General features: G+C 45.1%; 8 protein-coding genes across 10 annotated transcripts; 3 read left to right on the top strand and 5 right to left on the bottom strand.

Moving 5' to 3' along the window:
- Positions 1-681: 681 nt before the first annotated feature.
- On the bottom strand, positions 682-3,513 carry LOC125765115 (RNA-binding protein 14). 2 transcript variants are annotated; one of them, XM_049429998.1, is made up of 5 exons: positions 3,244-3,513; positions 2,615-3,033; positions 2,218-2,493; positions 2,006-2,116; positions 682-1,937 (listed from the first exon to the last, which is right to left on the bottom strand). In XM_049429998.1, the coding sequence occupies exons 1-5, from the start codon at positions 3,250-3,252 to the stop codon at positions 1,856-1,858; spliced, it is 897 nt and encodes a 298-aa protein (XP_049285955.1). In that variant the 5' UTR covers positions 3,253-3,513; the 3' UTR covers positions 682-1,855. The 2 variants fall into 2 exon arrangements, with proteins under 2 accessions (XP_049285955.1, XP_049285954.1); XM_049429997.1 differs by having other exon boundaries at positions 2,218-2,499; positions 3,244-3,511.
- A 155-nt stretch (positions 3,514-3,668) lies between these two features.
- LOC125765058 (endonuclease III-like protein 1) lies at positions 3,669-6,399 on the top strand. Its single transcript, XM_049429915.1, has 3 exons — positions 3,669-4,049; positions 4,114-5,001; positions 5,813-6,399. The coding sequence occupies exons 1-3, from the start codon at positions 4,005-4,007 to the stop codon at positions 6,254-6,256; spliced, it is 1,377 nt and encodes a 458-aa protein (XP_049285872.1). The 5' UTR covers positions 3,669-4,004; the 3' UTR covers positions 6,257-6,399.
- On the bottom strand, positions 5,018-5,743 carry LOC125765184 (ubiquitin-like protein 4A-B). Its single transcript, XM_049430098.1, has 2 exons — positions 5,572-5,743; positions 5,018-5,498 (listed from the first exon to the last, which is right to left on the bottom strand). Exons 1-2 carry the CDS (start codon positions 5,617-5,619, stop codon positions 5,127-5,129), a joined length of 420 nt encoding a protein of 139 aa, XP_049286055.1. The 5' UTR covers positions 5,620-5,743; the 3' UTR covers positions 5,018-5,126.
- On the bottom strand, positions 6,383-8,878 carry LOC125765069 (prostatic acid phosphatase). Its single transcript, XM_049429929.1, has 3 exons — positions 7,971-8,878; positions 7,743-7,841; positions 6,383-7,651 (listed from the first exon to the last, which is right to left on the bottom strand). The coding sequence occupies exons 1-3, from the start codon at positions 8,115-8,117 to the stop codon at positions 6,581-6,583; spliced, it is 1,317 nt and encodes a 438-aa protein (XP_049285886.1). The 5' UTR covers positions 8,118-8,878; the 3' UTR covers positions 6,383-6,580.
- Positions 8,879-8,915: 37 nt separating this feature from the next.
- LOC125764937 (uncharacterized) lies at positions 8,916-13,515 on the top strand. 2 transcript variants are annotated; one of them, XR_007418497.1, is made up of 5 exons: positions 8,916-12,039; positions 12,118-12,220; positions 12,283-12,563; positions 12,654-12,896; positions 12,945-13,515. XR_007418497.1 is itself a non-coding variant. In XM_049429677.1 (4 exons), exons 1-4 carry the CDS (start codon positions 9,308-9,310, stop codon positions 12,754-12,756), a joined length of 3,219 nt encoding a protein of 1,072 aa, XP_049285634.1. In that variant the 5' UTR covers positions 8,916-9,307; the 3' UTR covers positions 12,757-13,515. The 2 variants fall into 2 exon arrangements, 1 of the variants encoding a protein (XP_049285634.1); XM_049429677.1 differs by having other exon boundaries at positions 12,654-13,515.
- Positions 13,516-13,924: 409 nt separating this feature from the next.
- On the top strand, positions 13,925-21,048 carry LOC125764842 (zinc finger protein 729-like). Its single transcript, XM_049429465.1, has 5 exons — positions 13,925-14,084; positions 14,149-14,327; positions 14,394-15,817; positions 19,197-20,583; positions 20,654-21,048. Exons 1-5 carry the CDS (start codon positions 13,962-13,964, stop codon positions 20,775-20,777), a joined length of 3,237 nt encoding a protein of 1,078 aa, XP_049285422.1. The 5' UTR covers positions 13,925-13,961; the 3' UTR covers positions 20,778-21,048.
- LOC125764989 (DNA-dependent metalloprotease SPRTN-like) lies at positions 15,840-18,002 on the bottom strand. Its single transcript, XM_049429797.1, has 2 exons — positions 17,601-18,002; positions 15,840-17,538 (listed from the first exon to the last, which is right to left on the bottom strand). The coding sequence occupies exons 1-2, from the start codon at positions 18,000-18,002 to the stop codon at positions 15,916-15,918; spliced, it is 2,025 nt and encodes a 674-aa protein (XP_049285754.1). The 3' UTR covers positions 15,840-15,915.
- LOC125765185 (FAU ubiquitin-like and ribosomal protein S30) lies at positions 18,074-18,937 on the bottom strand. The gene is made up of 2 exons (XM_049430100.1): positions 18,812-18,937; positions 18,074-18,743 (listed from the first exon to the last, which is right to left on the bottom strand). The coding sequence occupies exon 2, from the start codon at positions 18,734-18,736 to the stop codon at positions 18,341-18,343; it is 396 nt and encodes a 131-aa protein (XP_049286057.1). The 5' UTR covers positions 18,737-18,743; positions 18,812-18,937; the 3' UTR covers positions 18,074-18,340.
- Positions 21,049-21,099: the final 51 nt, after the last annotated feature.

Below are 21,099 nucleotides of genomic sequence, written 5' to 3'. Positions count from 1 at the left end.
CGTTTCGTTTAAAGATCACCAATCAGCCACAGCAGAATTGCTATGTGCCCAATGAGAACAAGAAAAGAGTCATGAAGAAATATGCTTCATAAGAAGAGGATCGCATTTTTTTCCTAAAATTATACCGGGGAGGGAATCTCTTCAATCAATGTATTTGAAACACGATTCATACCTGTCTGTCGGATGCAAAGATACCGTTACCATACAATGCAGCTCATTTTATATTTGACTAGATTGAGGCAGAGAACTGGTTTTATTTTTGGACACCAAAATAGGCCAAGCAACTCAAACACGGTAAGGAAGAAAGAGGCTGAGTCACGTTCATCCTATGGCAGAAACGCATGGACAAATGTAGGTGCTCCTTTTCTTTTATGACCCACATATTTCAAAAACAAAGTTTCCATCCAAGTCCTGTCGTCGACAAATTGTAAGCAGATACTGAGGTTCATTTTCCGACGCTGGATCTTGCGCATGATAGTACACCTACTTTCGGTGGAGTTAGCCTGAGGCCTTTAAAATGTCAAATTCTCTGGACAAGCCGGTTTTTTTGTCGTTTTGATTTGGAACTGAGAAAACGAGCTACCGTTTCGCGTGCAACTGACCACCCATAAGAACACACTGAAAAGGTAGCAATTGAAAAGCATACTAACGCACGCCTCTTTTGCCGGTTAAAAAGTTGAGTAATCTTAATTGATTTTCGATTTTATTATACTATATCAAAACAAAAAAGTTCTGTACGCGTGTTATGCAATTGTACGTGTGTGTGTGTGTGTGTTTTTACTGTATGTGTGAGAGTGTGTACGTTTGAATGAGGATGTGTATATTACAGATCGAGCGATACCATTGCGGGGGATGTGTTTCCGGTTTGCTTGTCCCGCTGGATTGCCATTCTGCGCGTTGATTTCGTAAATATAATCGTTTGTAATGTATATATATAAATACACTAGAGAATAGTTTTTGTTTTCCAGAACGTTCTTGGCCAAGTGAAATAATTAGATATAAAAAAAAACACAAAATGCTCACTCTACTTCTTGATGTCTAACAAAACATTCTTCCCCCGGGGGCGAAATCCCAGTCTATATTATTCTACCGCGCTGTATAACGTAGACCACCGTGCATTGTCATCGCCATGTCGTTCCTTATGTCTTTCTAATCTCTTTTCACAATACGCACTGTCTCATCTTTCTCTGGCAGACTCTTTCATTCAGCCAGTGTGTGACCTTCCACTTGAGTGCCCGAGCTCTTTACACAATGTTCTACTATTTCTGTACGAAAAAGGTGAAACTACGGTAAATGATTATAACAAAACAAAACCCTAAGCAGTTTTAAATGAGTTTGCCTTTTCGACGACGGTAATCGTAGGTTGAGGTTTTGGCTAACCCGCAAAAGATGTATGATGCAAATTTGAAAGGAGAAAATTAACAACGCAAAATTGAGTACAAACAGTATCAAATCATTAACTCACTTTAATCAGGGGTAGACTGTGCGGTATGCAGTCTTAACCATTATGGTAGTATATTAAGTAAATTATGACTTTTATCGTTTCTTACCCAAAACTCAAAAATTGGTGTAAGTGTAACAGTATCAACTTTCCGTGTAGTACCGAAAGTCTACACAATTTTGTTAGCTTGTGTTTAATAAGGAAGTTCGTGAGCAATAATAATGATGATGGTTTTAAAGGATGATGATCGACAGCAACAACAGTGCATGCTACTGTGAACGTTTGTTTGTAAAGGTCCTGGCGGTTGTTTTTTTTATATCATGAGGTTGTGGGACGTTATGCCGCATGTAAAACATATAAGACATCTACCGCTGCTCATCTCACACATTCTCATGCTGGTCGATTGGCACCTTGTTAGAACCTTCTGCCAGACGTGGGTTGCCCGTAACCGGAAACGGAATTGCGGTAGGATTGTGGTGAAGCAGTTGTTGATGCACTGTAAATTAATGCGAGACAGTTAGGATGATGTGTTGGTCTCGGTGAAGGAAAATTTCAAATTCTCACCGGTATCCGGATGAGCTACCACTCATGGAAGGATAAGATTGACTATAATCTGTACTTTGACCAACGGCTCCAGGGTCCACCGATCCTTGTGAGTAGCCGCCAGCATATGAGCTAATAATAAAAAAACGAATGAAATAAGTTTACACGTTTGGAACGTGGGTTGCCCGACTGTCAGCGGTCTTTGCTGTTTTGTTTTGGTAATCGATACATACTAGCTATCTGCTGTTGCCGGAGTTGTAGATGGCCATCGCTGGTAGCTGGAGGATCCTTGTGTGGTATCGTAACCATAGCTGCTATAGCCATCATAGTTGGAATAGCCTTCATAATTGCTACCGTACGTACCCCTACTCGGATCGGAGGGATAGGATGGTAACGTGAAGCCGCGGCGATCCTCGCTGCTAGAGTGACGCGTACTACCATAGCCGCCACCGTTGCTACTGTACCCGTACCCATACGCGTTACTGGAGGGACTGTATCCAACATCATTCCTATAGCTCGTAGGGCAAAGAACAAATACAGGTAATCATTCAATGCGCTCCTTCTCGTTCTTGTTCGTACCTCAGCAGAGGAAGCCGTGCAAACAAGCAAAAAAAACCACCTGTAACTTACCTATAACCTCCATCGTAGCGACCACCGGTGCCATAGTTTGCACGTGCCCCATAGCCGCCCGGTGCGCGAGCAGCTCCGTAACCACCAACGCCGTACGGTTGGCTTCGCATTCCTCCACGCGATCCTCGCATTGGACCGGCACCGGGGCGACCACGCGTACTATCCATGCCGCCGCCACCAACACCGCCCGGGGGCCGTTCCCGGACACGGCCACGCTCTACCACGATCGTAACACCTTTGAAGGTGGTGTTGTGCAGCGCCTGGATCGCACTTTCCGCCATATCTTGATTCTGCATGTGGACGAACGCGCACCGATTCATTACGTCGCATTCCGTAACCACGCCATAGTTTTCGAATAACCGGCGTACTTCCTCCGGCTTCGTCGCAGGAGGCAAGCTGCCTACAAACACTTTAGTTCTCTGTGCATCATCCCGCAAACATCCAAAGTGGCGCATTCAGCAGAACGGGTCGATAGTGTCAACACAGCGAATGAACGGAAAGAACATGATATTAGCGATTATTCAGCGTTAGGCATCATTGGTCTGTGTGGGTTTTCGCCGGGAACTCGATAGGGGCACCGGAAATGATACCACACCGCAGCCGCATACAGCACAGACCAAAACACTTACCGGGATCATCGCATACGTCTTTTACTGCGTCTATGGCTTACTGCTACGTGTTAAGCTAAGGCTTACGATGGTAAACTAAAACGAAATGTGGAACCAAACAGAACCAGGATGATAGGAAAAAACAAAAATATTTTGTCTTCTCTCTCTCCAGGCTTGCGCCAACGTTTAAATGGCGTCTGCGGTGCGGATAGATTTCACTTTTCTCGCTGATGACAGCTTTGCTAATGACAACTACCCTGGGATGACGGATGGCAGGGTTGCCAGTTTGTTGCTGGATTGGATCGGAAAAAAAGCAGCAGTTGAAAATAATAATAATTTTACGAATCAAGCACAAGATTTTATTGTGTTTTAAAAGCCTTTCACAGAAAAATAATTGAATGAAAAGGCGCAAATTGATTAGTAGTTATTTTTTTTGATGCTACATTTTTATCATTAGTAATTCCCGCTAGCTTTGACTATTCTTCATCAAAATCTAAATAGCTTGGAAAGCATTGTACTCCTTTCATTGTTCTCTGGAAAATGGTAATCTTTTTTATTTGCACGAAGATGAACCACACGTATTCCATTTAAAAAGGTATTTCATTTCAAGAATTCAAGTCTTTGTTTGTACTAGAAATCCGTTTGACGTTCGACCCGGTACAGCATCAAAGCGGGTTTAATTCCAGAACGCACTTTTTACGAACACACGCGGATAGCAAACGAAAGCGCAACTTCACTCCGTAACCATTTGAGTGGTATTTTGTCCTGAAATTCCTTTGTTTATGCGATTTGTCTATTCCAGTTTCCATACGCTATTTAGAATAATGGTAAGCGTCTATTGCTTTATACCTAGTTTTCTTAAGGATGTAAACACTTGGAACTCTTTTTCAGGAAACGAAATCGCCATATTTTTCGCCAAAGAAGACAAGAAATTTTACTAAGAAAGCAGGCCTAAGTCTTCTGCAGAAAGCTACGCAAAACAATAAAACGGTAGAAAACCGATCTAACGATGATAAAAGTGTACCCGTGCTCAAGGTCAAGGCCGAAAGCAGCACTCAAGTTGCTTCGACCAGCAAAAGAACAGGTAAACGGCGTCTGAACAATATTCGTGTCAATGCTGCTTCTACAGCGAATGATACGATCAAAATGGAATCCTGTGAAGCAGATGGATGTCTTCAAGCAGTTGATGTAAGCGGCATTCTCAAAACGCCCGAAAAACAACACAATGCAGAAGTGAACATTGGAAAAGGAAAACCAACGAAGACAGTCAATGATCCTGGCTTTCCCAATAATATAGAGGACAATGTGAAATTGGCAGACGTAAAGATTAAAATCGAACCATCAGAGGAAGCAGAAATTATGCCGCAATCCACGTGCGAGAAGACACCGGTTAAACAGGAACAATTTGATTATTTAGCTCCTATCAAACAAGAGAACACAGACGATCAGGATGACCCATCCATCGCAAAGGAGACAAAGTGGGAACCGAAAAATTGGCACCAGATGATGGAAAATATTCGCGAAATGCGCAGAGCAAACCTGGCACCAGTCGATACTATGGGATGCGATCAGTTTACTCAGAACACCGAGACCGTTCTTCCGGATCGTCTCAAACGCTACCATTGTCTTGTGTCGCTCATGCTGTCAAGCCAAACGAAGGATCAGGCAAACCACGAATGCATGCTGCGATTGAAGAAACACGGTCTTACGCCAGAATCGATTGTAGCCACCGAAAGTGCGGTATTGCAGAAGCTCATTTATCCGGTCGGGTTTTATAAGGTACGTAGAAGGTGCATTTATGTTTCACAAACACAGTTACATACTTTATTTTAATATTTAAACAATATTAATTGGTAAATCGAAAATCACTGTTTTCGTCGCCCACGTATCGCTAATTCCTACGGTTATGCATTTTCAGCGCTGGTGACATTTTGTCCCTTTTTAGCTAGCATTTCTGTAGCGATCTTTTCCAAATCATCCAAACTGAGTTGGTTTAGCTTCTGTTCGAAATCGTCCATAAACTTTGTGGTTAATCGTTGCGATTGCTCTTCCTGCAGGTAGCGTTTGAAGTGACGATAAATGACGTCCCGCAGGGGATCCGGTTTCTTAACCACCAACGTTAGTTTCGTTCCATCGGCAATTGTGCTGTAGGAAGCGACTGTCTTTTCGTCTGCTAGCGCCTTCCCTACAAGCAGTAGCTTTTGATGTTCAACCGGTATAGAACTTTTCTTCTCAATTTCTTCCTTGATTTGTTGGATTGTGGACTCTTCCGTGGTCTGTGGTGAAAGAGAGTGATACAATTCGTTGTAAATGTTTGCACGCAGCTAACGCTGGAACTTTTTTGCTCACCTCAACGGAGTATTCTTCTCCTTTTAATATTTTTATCGTTAGCCTCATTTTGTGTGAATCAAGGTAGGCGCAAGTGCAACTTTCTCGAAATGTTTTGCTGCTCGCTGTACGTGCGTTGCTGCTATGTTTTCATTTTCCGAAACTGACAACTGCAGAGGGTGGTTCAGAGCCTCGGCGGCGGAGCACATAAATAACAGTGTTGCCAAACATAGTCATTAATTATTTTTGTTTGCTATTTCAGAACAAAACGCGTTTCATCAAGGAAGTGTCCCAAATTTTAATTGACCAGTACGGAGGAGATATTCCGAACAACATCGAAGGTTTGCTGAAATTACCGGGCGTTGGTAAAAAGATGGCCCATCTTTGTATGCGTTCAGCCTGGAACATAGTAACCGGTATTGGGGTTGATACGCACGTGCACCGCATAAGCAACTGGCTAAATTGGGTCCCAAAGGAAACAAAAAATCCGGAAGAAACGCGTCAAGCTTTGGAGAAGTGGCTACCATACGAGTTGTGGGATGAGGTAAACCATTTGCTGGTGGGATTCGGGCAAACTATCTGCACTTCGCGATTCCCACGTTGCAACGATTGTCTGAACGCTCCTATCTGCCCAGCACGTGGCAAGCAACCCATGCGTAGTACGCCGGTAAAGAAAGAAATGAAAATGGAAGATTTGGAATTTTAAGTTTGACCGTTTTCATAATCGTTTGTTTTGTTTCATTCTAAAGTATGTGTTTTTTTTTAAATTACCGCCCTCCAGTACAAACAGAATCTAGTTCTTTCGTGTTCAATAAAATAAGAACCGCCGAGGTTTACGTTTCGAACAGATATTCTGTTTCCGTCACACAGTTTATATTTATAACTAACGAATCTCATATTAACCAGTGCATTTCGATCACAAACAAAACACACAGGTCACACTTCAACTAGTAACAGACAGTATTAATCAGCCTTATGAAAAATTTTATATGTCATTATAAAATTGGGTCTTAAATGCATTTCCTTTGTCTCACCCATCGATCCGTAGATACCATCGTTCGCTGTTCAAACTACTGCGGCGTTTCGCAATGGCTACAACGATCAGCAGAGCGAGCATTGATATGGTAGTCAGCAGCACAATCCCAATGAAACTGCTTGCCGAATTCAAATCCGCCTCGACGTAGCTCATCGATAGTAGGGAAAGCTGACATTCAGCTTCCCAATCTTTCGGCATAATGCTGTCGTAAATTTCGAACATCTTATCCAGCGGACATTGAGCGCTACAGCCGGGTACGGTCAGCTGCAATGGTTCGGCAGTGGTATTTTTGTAGAATATTTCCACGTACGCCTGTTCACCGTTGGCCGGTTGTCGCAGTTCAAGCATAATGCATGCTGCGAAGGGGGGATTGTGCAATTCAAAAATTCGCAACGCATTTAACAAACTGGCAACGGTGACATCGTGCGCACTGTACATCCAGACGGACCGATTCGGCTTCAGACTTCCCTTTGCTTTCGTTCGAAACCGATGCAGCATTTCCTTCACTAGCGGACCCATCTTTAGTCGGGCCAGTTGTGTGGTGTTCGTTTTTACGGCAAATGTCACGGCAGAAATCGATCGCAATGGTTCAGGATACACCGCCTTGGTCCAGTCGGGCAGTGTAAAGTTGTTTAGCTCCTCTATAAGCAGTGCGCTGTAAAGGTTCTGTACGGACGACATGGAATCATATTTGCGACCCGTTTTTTCCGTCACATAGCGGTAAAGCTGCTCCAACGATGCATTGTACGAATGATATGGTTCCGACTGACGGTACATCTTCAGTGCGTGATCAAAAGCCGGGCATCGTTTTTTAGCTGCCAGCACACTGTCCAGTTCCTCCGTTACCGTGTGCACCGGAATCGGTTGCCAAGTTATTGCCGTGTCCCAAACGTCAGCTCCCTGCGGTGGGTATAGTCCGGCTAGGTTTGCCTCCGCACTCATCAGCGTCCGATCGACGTCGGTAGAGCGAACGTAAATCTCGTTGTTGCTGTATGTGTCGTTCAGCAAACTCGAGTAGCGTTGGCGTAGCCATTTTCCTAGCATTAAATGGCGCATTTTTCCTGCCTACAATAGATGGAACACAAAAACGGTGAAATATTAATTCATCGCTCTACATAAGAGAGAACGATGGTTAAAGCATTTGAGCCTGGCTTACGTTCACCAACTGTCCCCAATCTGCTGTCCAGTGGCTGGGATCCTTCCAAGGATCGTATGGGTATGGATCGATCGGGGTACGATCGCCATGGCGGAATAGCTACAAAATGACACCAAAAAAAACGGACAATATTAAAGCACCATCACCGTGACGTCGTTATTAGTAGACGACGCAAAATAATGTGAAAGATTGGCAGTGGAATGGACACTGGCCTTATCATCAACTTACAACATGAGCAAAAATGAGTTTCGCTTCACCCTCATTGCTGATCGTCTCGTTGGGCTTTCCGCTCACGTCCTGCACCATTAACGCCATTCCCACCAACAGCAACGCAGTCAATGACCGCAATCGTGTCCCATCGAATCTGTCCGCCATCGCTTTCGATATAAAAGGTATTCTCACCTATAAAACCCACCGAAGGGCAATTTTTGACGAATGTATCGGAATCACAACTGACCGACGAATTAAATGCTGCAGAAGACTTCAATCACAACCAGTTGCTTGAACCCACGAACTCCGCACCATATGTGTTTTATTTGTTGCTTTCGCTAGCTATTTCGGGATTTGCATAGCTTTGGCAGCTGTTTCTTTTGTTTGTTTCTATGATGGCACGGACATCCGATACACACGCACACACAAGCGTCGCGCCAACAAGAAATGTGAGATAATGCTCTCGTCTGATAACAGACTTTTATCACTGGACACAAAAACAAGTCTGTTACATTGTCTCCGACGGGAACTTGTTTCTAGAGCGATGGTAAAATGTATCTGTTGAAAGCCAGAACGAATTGTTTTTCCGTTACCATTGGAAGCACTTGAAATGCGGTTTCACCCAGCGGTACCATATGGCGAATGGCTGTTGCGCGAACCGGTTCGATGAAGTTGAAGTGAAATGACATTTCGGAGCATAATATCGACGTGGTTACACATCCAAATGTATAGGGTGGATAGACCGATGTTTTAAGAAAGTAAAAATCAGTATAATTTACTTGTGGATGTACATTTTCTGTAAAATACTACAATATAAGTTTTGTCTCCCATTCCCAAAACGGTTTTACGCTGAACCGTTTCAGGGTTTGGTGCACCCTGAGCGGAACTGTCAAAACAGTGAGATTTGACAGTGCATGCGTGAAATAAGAATATTTTTCTTTCTCCTCTTGTTCACATTATTCTTACATTGTTCTTCTCGTCTTCGTGGTGGCACAAAAGGACTTTCGTTTGATAATTTTCTGCATCGCGGGTCGAATTCAGCTAGCTACGGTAAACGTTCGGCACACTCACGGTGCAAAAAAGGGTCCCACGCTGCGGACCACTCATCGTTCACCAGCGGTCGGTAGTAAATCGCGCGTTTTAGATAGCGTATGGTTGAAGCGGATTTGTGCTAGGAGGAGGGGGAACTGGAAGGTACCGCATGTATGTGCATGCCCTAGAAGTTCCACATCAACCATCGCCGTCGTCCTGTGACCGTCAATGGCAGGGCAGTTGTGCGACCGAGCTGTATTTTACGCCGGACTGTGTAATTTAGGTCATTTCCAGAGCGCCGCTGACTAGAATACGGACCAAAAATGTCTAATAATACGCGCGACGGTAATGAAAATTTCTGGCCACCGAACCAGCAACCGCCGCCGCACCATTACCCGCACGCACAGCACCATCCGCAGCAGCAGCAGCAGCAGCTGCATCAGAATCACCAGCAACTGCATCAAACATTGTTGCAGCAACCAGTGGTGCCGCAGCTACTCCCTCATCCGCAGCATCTTTCGTACGCTGTTCCGACCGTGCCGGTCGTTACATCGCCCGCAGCATTCTATCATAACGCGGCCGGTATGGTGGATAACTATGGTGCAGCCGGATACTCAATGCATCATGGTTCACACCAACCGATGGAAGACGAATACACGGATACGTACGGCCAATCGATTAAGGTGGTATACCAACCGCATCAACACCAGGCCGCAGCTGCAGCCGCCGGTATGATACCCTGTGCCCAGGAAGATACGAATCAAAATCATACCGTGCAGGACAAACAAGGTTATGAGCTATTTTCGAACAATAGCAGCTTTGTGCTGGCTGCTCCGGGGTTCGGGTTTACTCTACATAACCCACAACAACAGCAGCAACAGGAGCAGCAGCAACAACAACAGCAGCAGCAGCAGCAGCAGCAACGAACGCAACAGTTGCCGCAATTCTCTATCTCCACTGGGCAAGCGCCAATGACTACAGCTCCAACACTCAGAAGCCATCCCGCTTCTGTACCGGCCGCATCGACGCATTCGTTAGAAAATGGAAGCAACAACACAAGCACACTGATCAGCCAGCTCGTGGGAAACTGGGCTCCTACCATTTCCGGCACTTACGGTAACGGACCATCGTCCCAGGCAAACGATTTACCAACCCAATCCATAATTCCTACACCGCTCGAAGACAGCAGCAAGGGTGTCACTGTGTCACCCGCCAAGACAGGATTGACGAAACCCGTCATTAATCCTGTCCCACCGAACGTGGTTGGGTCGGGATCGCAATCACACAGCTCATCGTCGGGCAGTTCGCCGACCGTTTCAGTGGCCCGCACAAACGCAAATGTAGCGACAGCCGTATATAACCAGCAAAACGACGATAATTCGGCCAAGCTTGATCAGAACGTCAACAAGAAGCAGCGCATTGTGGCCGAAGTGAAACCGATGCGTATGTCGTACTCCGATGTATTGAGCAAGAATGTTACTACGGGAGGTAATGCTTTCGCTTCCAACATTGCCACCAGCGCTATGCTGAACGGAGAAATGATAACCGTTCTTCCGGCCGCACTTGGTAATGGCACCAAAGCGACCGGCAGCAATGGCACCAACGGTGGTAAATCGAAACGTGAATCTAAACGGACGAATGCGAACGGAGAGCGTAAATCGATGGCAAACGCTGGAACGCTGGGTCATCAAAAGGAAGGACGCGCAGGAATCGATGGAACTGCGCGAAAGACGAATGGTGCTGGAACTAGAACGATCTCTCCGACACTGACGGATGGAAGTGCAAAAGTGGACATCAGCGCTGACGCCACGCTGAGATCGACGGGTCAGGAAAAGGGACGTAAGCACGATAGAGCCACCAACGGTAAAAAGGATAAAAACTCCCGCACTAGTGGTGAAACACTAGTCGACGCAAGCACACTGTCCGGCAAGAAAGGCAGAACGGCACATCTGAATGATGTGGCGGAGGAAATGGCCGGAACGCAGAACAACCGTACCGATGTACCTGCAACGATGGTAAACGATGAAACCGAGGAAGAGCGAGGCGAAGAGTACGATGAGTATGATTCCGACGAGTACGATCAGGACAGTTTCGATTCTTCGGAAACGACTGGACACCAGGACGGGCAGGAAGATGCTGGAGCAAACCGAGAAGAGGAGCTTCCATTCGTATATAACGTGAAGAAAAACACAAACGGAACGAATGATACACATATCGAAAAAATTAACCCACCACGAGCAGCAGGGGCGACGTATCGCAAGGGAGGAGGTGGTCGCAACGCTGGAACACGCGGGCCCGGCAAGCAGCTAGACAAAATGGTCAGTAATCCACCAGCCGGGAAGCGTTCGGTACGGGCACGCAAAAATCATAAGTATGCGTTTCTGGAGAAATTGTTCCGCAAGTGGCTGGAGTACATGGTGCTGGCATTGCACTGGCTGTGGTCGCTGGTGAGCGATGTTGTGTACCTAAGCGTACGACTTGCCTGGGACTATATGCTGTCCGGATATCAGTACTGTTTGCAGCATGTGCGCACTATACGGCAAGATTTTGGTAAAAATTCCGGCCGACCTGGGGCTTGGTTCCGGCGCGTTTGTCAATCGTTTGATGATCGCTTTGCGAAGGATTCACGGTGGGCGTTTTGGCGACGATGCCGCAGACAGAAACCCGTTGAACCGACCGGCACCAAACCGACACCGTACCGCGATGGACGTCTTCCATCAACCGCAGACGAAGCGATGTCCTCGCTGCTGAACTGCAAGGGTAAGGACGCGTACAGTATTTTGGGCGTAAGTCCGGACTGTTCCCAGGAGCAGATACGGAAGCACTACAAAAAGATTGCCGTGCTGGTACACCCGGACAAGAACAAACAACCGGGCGCGGAGGAAGCGTTCAAGGTGCTGCAACGCTCGTTTGAACTGATCGGTGAACCGGAAAGCCGCAAGGAATACGACCAGAGCTTGGCCGAGGCGCTGAACGCCGAGAAGGCATGGTCCGAGATTAACGATCTACTGACGCAACTGCACACGAAAATATCGGAAGCTGCCAACACAATACGGTAAGAGCCGGGGGTGATCGAAAGGGGATTAAACCCGCGGAATGTTTTCAAACGGTTTTTGTTACTTCTGCTCACCAGATGTAGCAGCTGCTGTCTGCGCCATCCTCGAAAACCAACCGGACGGGCACATTACGCAGCGAGAGAGTGCAGCTCATGCAAGATCCGTCATCCGGCACGCGAGGTACGGCGAATGGCGCTCACATGATCGAACCCACGTTCATTCGTACAAATGTTTCATTTCAGGGCGATATTTGGGCTGAGACAAGTTTCTTCGGACTGCGGTGGAAATATCTTGCAATGATGGAGGGCAACGTGTACGACATTACGGAATGGGCCAACTGCCAGAAGGGTGCCCTGTCGCACCTGCAGCCCAATTCGCATATCGTGCAATATCGCATCGTGCTCGGTAGTAGCTCCCAGCAGCAGCAGCAACAGCAGCAGCAACAACAGCAACCGCAACATCAGCAAGGCCAGTCGCTAGACAAGGACCCGCTCGGACGCTCACGCAAGGAACCGGCTGCAAAGTAAGTGTGCGAGATACGAATTACGATGCGTTATTTCATCTCTCTCTCTCTCTCTCTCTCTCTCTCTCCCTTTTCTTCTGCACATTTCAGTGAGCCAAATTTGGACGATTTTCTAAACAACATCTATGCCGGGCAGAACCAACAAGCTTCGTCACAGAACAGCTCCTCTAGGCGACGCTATCGTAGAAACTAAACCCACATCCCACATGCTGAACAGTTTCAATTGCGAACTAGCAATTGTGTTTGCTTTTCTTTCCTCGCGACATACTCAATCTCCACTAAAGTGAATCATTTCTCCTTCCTGTTTTACTGCCTTCAGAAAGGCAACAGTCAGTCTTCGATGACACATCCTGTGGTGTGCATTGGACATTTAAATAGCAGAACAAGTGCTCTAACAATCTCTTCATACAATCACTCTCCCTGGGATCGAATCAAACGTTTGTCTCAAATGATCATCCGTAGGGGGATACCTTTATGCCGTTAGCAAAACAATTCTGGATTAGACAGGCTTTGGCAGATATACTTGAGAGCAAATCATTTTGGACATACACCGTGTTTCAGTACAAAGCCCGATCGAAGGCATTAACGTCCATGCGATTGATGGTGGATTGATGTTCCGATGGATGAGCCGGTAGTGATCGAGCAGAATGTGGAAACTTAAACTTAAATTCAAATAGTGTGTTTTTTGAGCAAATTAAATGAGTATCGATGTCTATCAAACCGATTCGATTACCGTTCGCTAGCGGAATGAACAAAATTAACTAAATATTAATCCATGGCACGAAAGTGTAGGAAACTGAAATTATAAATGATTGTTATATGCCACGCTGTGCATATAAGCGTATCAATATGTAACCACTTGAATAAATTTACCAATCCAATCGTAATATGCCGATACAGTAGCAGCTGAACAGCATAAGATTGAATAAATAAATGTGTTCTGGAACGCAAACGTATAGTCTGGTCGGAAGGCCGCTTTATTGCGATGGAATGGTGCTGATGACAAGAAAAAGGATCCAGCGTGGGTTTTTCACTAATGGGGTAGATTTTATAACGAGTGTATTCCCAATAGATTTTAGAAAAGTAGCGCTGTTTGGTTAGTTTTTAAACACACATTTTGGTATCGGAATTTGTCATTTTGGACTGAGATGCATGTGAATGAAGAGTTCATTTGAAGGTAGAGAGAACAATTTTAAAAAAGGAAATCCAATCACATCTAAATGCTATTTGTCATGAAAGGGTTCCGGACCTGGCGATGGAAACAATTTCCCCGCCATACCTTTGCCCTTTTTGTTGCGAATGTGTGAAACTGTCATTCGCCTCGGAAGAAAAGTCAATCATTTGTTTATGTTTACCTTTTACGAGAAAGGGGCTTGCACGGGAAAATCCACACATAAAATGGAATTAAGAAACGGAATATGTAGAATGTGTCTGGCTTCCGGTAAAAAAATGTCCCCACTGTTCGACTCCAACGCATATTCTGAGTTGTTAGCCATTGTTCGAAACATTGTAAGATTACAGGTAAGATTGTTCTCCCTTATAATTCGACCGAGAGGTTTAATGCAATGCTTGCACGTACTTCCAGATTAGTGAAGATGATGAATTTTCAAAAATGATTTGCAAACAGTGCATTGCGCGGCTGAAGACAATCGATGAACATATAAAGATGTTTCACGAATCCGATCGCAAGCTACGGAGTGGAATTTCTGCCCATTCAAAAGATCGCGGAAAAGATTTGGCACACGATTTGGAAGGAGAACATGTGTAAGTATATGCAGAAGAAGTTACACCAAAAGCAGCCTCAAAGATTTGTTTTAAATAATTACACAGTTCTAGTCAAACGCACCTTCCGGCAGACGTAGTAGATGAGTCCGAGGACGTTCTTGTCATAGAGAAGATTAAAACCACATCCACAAAACAGGACGATTATCCCACAAACGAAACCGCCAAGGTTGAAACCAAAACTACTCGTAGATCGGTACGTATTCGCACTCAGTGTGAACAATCGAAAAACTTCCCGGAAGAGGAAACAGACGATGAACCATCGAGAGAAGGGCTGGATAGCGATAATGAAAGTAGAGACAGTACCTTCAACACGAAAGCCGAGCTCAGTTCCATCCCCGCTGCTCAGTTAGTTGTGAACGGTGAAACCAAAATGAAACGACAAAAGAAAGTTATAAACCTACCTCCAACTAACCAAGCTACGAAGGACACATCCGCACGCGCACCAATGCTGCACGATTTTAAGTGCTACATTTGTAGCAGTGAACCGTTAGGTTCTCGAAAAGCTTTGATAGAACATCTAGCTACGCACGTGGACAAGGTACCTTACACCTGCAACCAGTGCGTCATGGAGTCGATCGTACTAACACGTGTGCGTACGTTAAACACGCACATGAAGATGCACGAACAACCGATCAAGTGCGATTACTGCGATCGTCGCTATAGTAACGCGGCCGGTAAATACTATCACACGCATACGTACCACCTGGGCGGTGGTGCTCCTTGTACCGTTAATTGTAAGATTTGTGGCAAACAGTATGGTTCCCAAGCTGCACTCAAGCAGCACATGAAGTATCACACCACGACGCTAAAATGCAGCAAGTGTGAGATGGTATTCAACCATCCAAACAAGCGGCGGAACCACGAGCTTACGCACAACGAGGACAGAGGGTACGAATGTGTCGTTTGCAAAAAGGTGCTGCAAACCATCGAATCGTACGACGTGCATCTGAAGAAACATTCCCAGGAACGTAGCTACCAGTGTACGCTCTGTCCGAAGAAGTTTAACACATCGTTCAATCTGATACTACATCTGAAGGTGCATGCGAAAAACTACAACTATCGACCGGCCAAATCTTGGGTAGAGCACTACACGATACTAAGCCGCGATCCGATGCAGTACAAGTGCAATCACTGTGAGCGTTACAGCACCGATAAGGTAAACAACATGATCTCGCACCTGCAGGCCCACTTTAAGGAGTACGAATGCGATCAATGCAAACGGTTGTTCGCAACAGGTAAACAGTTGCGGGCGCATTACACTACGCACACCGGTGAAAAATCGGAAATGTGCCAACACTGTGGCAAATGCTTTTCCACCAAGAATAATTTGCGTATCCATATAAAATCTCACGAGCGTGAAAGCGGTGCGGCTAACGGCGTTGTTCGCAACGGTAAACTGCCTGCCGTACATGACTATCCTCCCGAACCTTGTATAGAAGTTGAAGCAGTATCAAACAGTACCAGTATTAGCTAATAACTCTTTTACACCTTTAACGAGGGATCAGACTCCTGTTTAATAAAAAAAATGGCTTGTTCTTACACTTACTTACTAATATAACACGTACGGCTACTTTACAAGACACTGGTCGATATGTTGATTGATCGAACTCAGCGACACCGTTGTACCACAGATTGGACATTCACAGGTTTCCACCGCAGATATAAATTCCACGTCATTGTTCAACGCCTCTTCCGGTGATGCATCATCAAGTACTCGCCTAATGTCAGCTTCCGTGTAGCCACAATCACGCAGAACCTGCTCCCGTAGCGATGCCACATTAGGTGCCGGCATATCTTGCGTGTTCATATCCTGTAGCACATTCGCTATGTCGCCTTCCGCGTAACCGCAGTCACGCAACAGCTGTTCCTGAGCCGTAATCAAATCAACCGTTTCCTTTTTCTTGGCCGCCGTTGATACTGTCGTTCTCGCTGGTGTGACCTTTGATGTGGACGGTTGGCTAATATCATTCCCCGTACTCCGAACTCTAGATGGCGGGGTGTTCGTTTCTCCGGCAATGTGCGAATAACAACTTTCAAAATGATCACCAATCTTTGCACGAGCCATTCTTTTCAAACACATCGGACATGTCACGATTTCGTCGTCCGGTTTTTCAACCTTAATTTGTGCATTGGTGCGATTGAAATCTTCGATCAGTTCGTCGCTCTCGTTAAACAACTCGTCGATCACCGATCGGTCAAGCAATGAACTATCAATCGAAGACAACTCTTCGTCTGCCAGCTCATCGTCGTACTCGTCGTCGATAAGAATAATCTCATCCATCTCATCGTTGGTGAGCGAATCTACTATTTCCCTTCGGATTGATTCCGTTCGTTCCTTTTTTATGTTTCCCGCCTCCGTTAAATCTATCTCGTCGAATATGTTATCGGAATCGTCAGACAACATGATGGATTCCATCGTGTTGCTTGTACTAGGTTTGGGCTTCCGCTCTGTTCGAGGTTTTTTCGACGCCGTCGGCTTACTGGTACTGGTGGATGCCGGGAATTTGTCCAACAGTCGACTTCTTCGCCCGCCCGAACTATCAGACGAACCAAGCACAAATCCAGTACCGGAAAACACTGGAATTGGGAGCGACGTTCGTTTCGGTGGTTCTTCCCCATCAGTTGACAAATCTTTAAATTGTTTTACGTTGCGCAAATTGCCCTCCAGGGGTGGTGGTTTGTGGGTGCCACCCTTCCGCGGTGATGTGGATGGATTTTCTACTTTCGGCGTTACCGGTCGCGTTTGAGTGGCAACAGGTGGTTTCCGTATTACCAACGTGCCACCACCGAAGTTTGGTTTCGCTCCGGGTATGTAAGTTGGTTTTTTCGGCGTTGGAGTTGGAGTTGAGGTAGAGTTGTTAAAGTAGTTCGATATTACATTCTTTTGATTACTTTGGCTAGATCTCGGCTTTGTTTCTTGAGATCGGGTAAGACCGGGCGTATGTGATCCCATAATATTTTCCTTGTTTGTTAATGCACGTTTTCGCTTCGGGGAAGGTTCGCGTATCTTTATGAATTCACCACCGCACGTTAGTTTATGCTCCTGCCACCAAAAGTCATATGTTCCCGGTTTGCGGTTGGTTGTGCGCTTCACCAAACCATAGAATGGATGCTTGTGCTGACAAGGGCCATTACACTTCCACCAGTGCGTTTTGTAAAGGTCCACCTCGTCGTGAAAAGTATGGTAAACCTAAAAGGAAATGAAACGTTTTTACAGCCTCTCTTCAGAATTGAACAATATCCCGTACATACCGTTATGTTGGTACCGGCTATTTTATTGATACCGTTCATTATTTTTTTAAACGTTGGACCATGTCCACCGTTCCCTTCGCGGATTCCTAACACGAAACAGTACGCATGAATCATCTCATGTAGCAGGGTTTGAATTAAGTCTTTCCGCGGTCGTAATTTGAGCAACGGTTCACTCAGCCGTATGATACAACTTTTCCCCAAGCGGTTCGAGCGTTGGTAACAAATCCCGGCACAGTTGTACATCTTCTTGCTCCATTCCAGCTGAACACAGGACAATCGAGTTTGGAAGAATTTCTGATTGAATAACGCGAACAGCGCGTATATGTCAGGCGTTGGATCTATTATTTCCCAGTCCGGATGGACCAGGTTTTGAGTGCTGTTCAAGTCCAATTCCTTTCCCATCTTCTAATTCGCTTCTACTTGCAGATCGCACTGTATACTTTTCTCAAAACATTTTGCTGCGTACAACTGACTGCAGAATGACAATTGCGTAGTTTATTTACATCAAATCACCGTCGTGTTTTACAGAATAGGTTCAAATCTTGGAATTGATCGGGGTTGCTGGCGCGGTTTTTTTTTTTTTGGTAGAGACTTATTTTATTCTGTCTTGATGATACATTGAAAAATATTTATCGACATTACCAGCTTTGGACAAAACATAGAATGTCTCTACTGTAGCAGCCCTCCCCCCCCCCCCCTATAGGCTACGATCTGATTTGAGCCGCAGTTTGTCCCGGTGTTTAGGCCGAGTTGGCATTCGGACCTCGGCGACGTCCGTACGCCTGGACTACGCTGGAGAAGCGTCTGTTGTACTGGATGCGGCGCTTTGCACGGCCAGTCTTCTTCTTCCTCTTTTCCTTTTTTTCCACCTTGGGTGTCTGGCCCTTTACTTTGCCGGCACGAGCGAGTGAACCGTGTACCTTACCACCGAGCAGACTGACCGTGACATCGAGCTCGACTGAGGTCAGCTGAGCCACAGTGGCATCTTCGGCAAGCGGTTTACCTTCGCAGAACAGATGAAGCTCCTGTGCATCGACGGACTCCAGCTCGGCCAGCAAGGCCTTCACATGGCCAATGTTGTCATCCTGCTGGACGTCCAAAACGTGCGTGTTTAATCCTCTTACGTGCAACTGCATCTTTACACTACATAATAGATACAAAACCAATTATTCGTTTGCAATGCGGTATTATGCGTGTACCGAAATACTTACCGGAAAGATCCGATTTATAAAATGCAACAGAATTTGTATTTCACCGTAATGAGCAACTTGGAGCTGGAATTCCTGCTTGCAGTGGCAAATGAATAGCAATTGTCAAAGATGCTAAGGCGTTGGTCTATAGCTTTTAAAAATCACTATAAAGCATGTAGTGACGGGGTGATGTTGTAAATTAAAAAAAAACTTTGTTAGTATTTTGTGGGGAATTTTGAAACGTTGATTGTTACATTTTAAACTATTTTGATCCATTCAATTAAACATTTATTGCAAACACCACATGCTAGAAAAACTTTCAACAGAAATAAATATTTTTTATGCTGCAACGTATTTTGACGTTGACAAAATGACACATCTTCGTCCTCCTAGACCAGCGCCTAAGATACGTCAGAGAAACAATACAATAACACCGCGATGGATAAGGACGCTTTTCACCACAAATTGCTACTTGCAAATATGGGGAAAATTTGTATTTTTCCCAAGTGTGTACCTACGATTCGGGATTTTGTAGTGTTTCCTTTCACCCGTACACGAGAACTAGAGAATTGGTGGATAAAGTCAGGCTGGTCGAACGTGATTCCTCTCGACAGCTTGCCTAGCAAAATTTTGATCTGCGAGGAACACTTTGAAAAGGATCTCATCAACAGACACTACAAGGTGCCGAGGCTTGCTCTGGGTGCTCTACCTACGCGTAACGTTGCATGTCCGGTAAGAAAAGCTGCACCGTCGAATCAAAAGGCACAGGATATGCATCAAACGTATTGCCGACTGTGTGGACAACAGCAAACAAACAAACTGGACGACGAACTTGAGCTGCTGTCTAATCTAGATGCAATTTTTCAATATCATCTGCAACTGTCCGACTTCACAATGCTACCAGCCGGTGTGTGCCGCTATTGTAAAGAAATGGCCACTGTGGTACAAACGTTTTGGAAGAAATGTTCCGAGGCTCAAGAAACGCTGAAAACGATATTGAACAATCAAACTACCCTACTTGAGTCGGAACCTTCGGGCGAAACTAACTTACCACCAGAAGCTATATCCCTAGCTCGGTCCAGCTGCTCCGTCACAAATGGGAATAAAAATATATTCGTTAAAAAAGAATCATTTCCAGCCGAATGCGAAGAAATCGTGATCGATGCGACATCATCCGAGGTAATAGAGGAGCAATTCGCAAACCAATACGAGTTCGAATCGTACGGTGAAGAATTGCCCGCCAATAATGCGGACGGGTGTGATGAGGATAGGGAACTGCGAGAAAATGAAAGTCAACTTATATCAGAAACTTATTCCTTGGAAGACGGGGATGAATTTTCGTCCCAAGAGCTGCCTGCAAATTTCTCATCTTCGGACAAGGAAGAGCATAATGTTTCTGACAAAACTGACGCATCGGAGACGACACATATTTGCGAAATTTGTGGTAATTCATACAAGACGCTAAATCGGCTTAAGGCACACATCAAGCTGCATAGCAACGCTCGCAACCATCAGTGTAACATATGTGGCCATAAGTTTAAGACGCGCCGAGGCTTATCGGAACACGTGGAATCGAAACATGAGGGCAAATCGTTTGCCTGCAGCATATGTGGCATGCAGTACAGTTGGAGAAAAGGGTTGCAGCGGCACATGATCAGTCACAAGGGCAAGGCACCGAAATATAACTGCAAAATTTGTGGCAAAGGTTTCCCAGTTCCTCACAAGCTAAAACAGCACATGATGCTGCATACTGGCGATCGGATCCATTGTGAATATTGTGGCAAGGGTTACAGGTACGTTAATCGTTACGTTGTTCTAGGAACATTGTGAAACAAAACCTAATTTTCAAATTGCTTCTTACAGATTCAACTACATGTTAATGCAACATAAAATACGTGTACACAATATTGTTATTGAAGGAGTTAAGCTTTACTCTTCATCGAAAACGAAAAAAATGGTAGAATCTCAAAAAAACGAAATAGTATAAACGGTTCTTCTTAATTCTTTGACAACTCAACTGCACGAAGCCACGAAGAATACGTAGCATTGTTTCTTATACAAAACGTAATTGTAATCACAGATAGACATAAGGCTAGCCAAATCAACACCGATTAGTTACTACTATTTAAAGGTAAACTGTGGCGCTTGCCAATCTTAAATTGTATTAATATAGATTTCCTTCTTTGACGTCGTCCTTGTAAAAACATCGTTTGCGTAAAATGTAAATGTTAAATAAATATTTAAATTATCTATTGTAACTTGTAAAGATAATGCCACAAATCAGTTAAATCCGTTGCTGGATCCTTTCA

Source organism: Anopheles funestus, chromosome 2RL (genome assembly GCF_943734845.2).
Source record: "Anopheles funestus chromosome 2RL, idAnoFuneDA-416_04, whole genome shotgun sequence".
In the NCBI taxonomy this organism is placed as follows: Eukaryota; Metazoa; Arthropoda; class Insecta; order Diptera; family Culicidae; genus Anopheles; species Anopheles funestus.
The sequence above is the reverse complement of the archived record's forward strand: the minus strand, read 5'-3'. Positions and strand labels throughout refer to the sequence as shown.

What these genes read in the sequence shown, in the direction of transcription:
- LOC125765185 (XM_049430100.1), bottom strand. Translation starts at nt 18,736, where the DNA reads ATGCAGTTGCACGTAAGAGGATTAAACACGCACGTTTTGGACGTCCAG.
- LOC125765115 (XM_049429997.1), bottom strand. An exon ending in CGCTACGATGGAGGTTATAG is followed by an intron (nt 2,500 to 2,614) that starts GTAAGTTACAGG and finishes TTGCCCTACGAG; the next exon opens with CTATAGGAATGATGTTGGAT. An exon ending in CCGGCAACAGCAGATAGCTA is followed by an intron (nt 2,117 to 2,217) that starts GTATGTATCGAT and finishes TTTTATTATTAG; the next exon opens with CTCATATGCTGGCGGCTACT.
- LOC125765058 (XM_049429915.1), top strand. Translation starts at nt 4,005, where the DNA reads ATGCGATTTGTCTATTCCAGTTTCCATACGCTATTTAGAATAATG. An exon ending in ATACGCTATTTAGAATAATG is followed by an intron (nt 4,050 to 4,113) that starts GTAAGCGTCTAT and finishes ACTCTTTTTCAG; the next exon opens with GAAACGAAATCGCCATATTT. An exon ending in ATCCGGTCGGGTTTTATAAG is followed by an intron (nt 5,002 to 5,812) that starts GTACGTAGAAGG and finishes TTGCTATTTCAG; the next exon opens with AACAAAACGCGTTTCATCAA.
- LOC125764989 (XM_049429797.1), bottom strand. Translation starts at nt 18,002, where the DNA reads ATGGGAAAGGAATTGGACTTGAACAGCACTCAAAACCTGGTCCATCCG. An exon ending in TAGCCGGTACCAACATAACG is followed by an intron (nt 17,539 to 17,600) that starts GTATGTACGGGA and finishes ATTTCCTTTTAG; the next exon opens with GTTTACCATACTTTTCACGA.
- LOC125765184 (XM_049430098.1), bottom strand. Translation starts at nt 5,619, where the DNA reads ATGAGGCTAACGATAAAAATATTAAAAGGAGAAGAATACTCCGTTGAG. An exon ending in GAGAAGAATACTCCGTTGAG is followed by an intron (nt 5,499 to 5,571) that starts GTGAGCAAAAAA and finishes CTTTCACCACAG; the next exon opens with ACCACGGAAGAGTCCACAAT.
- LOC125764937 (XM_049429677.1), top strand. Translation starts at nt 9,308, where the DNA reads ATGTCTAATAATACGCGCGACGGTAATGAAAATTTCTGGCCACCGAAC. An exon ending in TCCGTCATCCGGCACGCGAG is followed by an intron (nt 12,221 to 12,282) that starts GTACGGCGAATG and finishes GTTTCATTTCAG; the next exon opens with GGCGATATTTGGGCTGAGAC. An exon ending in CGCAAGGAACCGGCTGCAAA is followed by an intron (nt 12,564 to 12,653) that starts GTAAGTGTGCGA and finishes TGCACATTTCAG; the next exon opens with TGAGCCAAATTTGGACGATT.
- LOC125764842 (XM_049429465.1), top strand. Translation starts at nt 13,962, where the DNA reads ATGGAATTAAGAAACGGAATATGTAGAATGTGTCTGGCTTCCGGTAAA. An exon ending in GAAACATTGTAAGATTACAG is followed by an intron (nt 14,085 to 14,148) that starts GTAAGATTGTTC and finishes ACGTACTTCCAG; the next exon opens with ATTAGTGAAGATGATGAATT. An exon ending in GATTTGGAAGGAGAACATGT is followed by an intron (nt 14,328 to 14,393) that starts GTAAGTATATGC and finishes ATAATTACACAG; the next exon opens with TTCTAGTCAAACGCACCTTC.
- LOC125765069 (XM_049429929.1), bottom strand. Translation starts at nt 8,117, where the DNA reads ATGGCGGACAGATTCGATGGGACACGATTGCGGTCATTGACTGCGTTG. An exon ending in AACTCATTTTTGCTCATGTT is followed by an intron (nt 7,842 to 7,970) that starts GTAAGTTGATGA and finishes GTCATTTTGTAG; the next exon opens with CTATTCCGCCATGGCGATCG. An exon ending in ATTGGGGACAGTTGGTGAAC is followed by an intron (nt 7,652 to 7,742) that starts GTAAGCCAGGCT and finishes CATCTATTGTAG; the next exon opens with GCAGGAAAAATGCGCCATTT.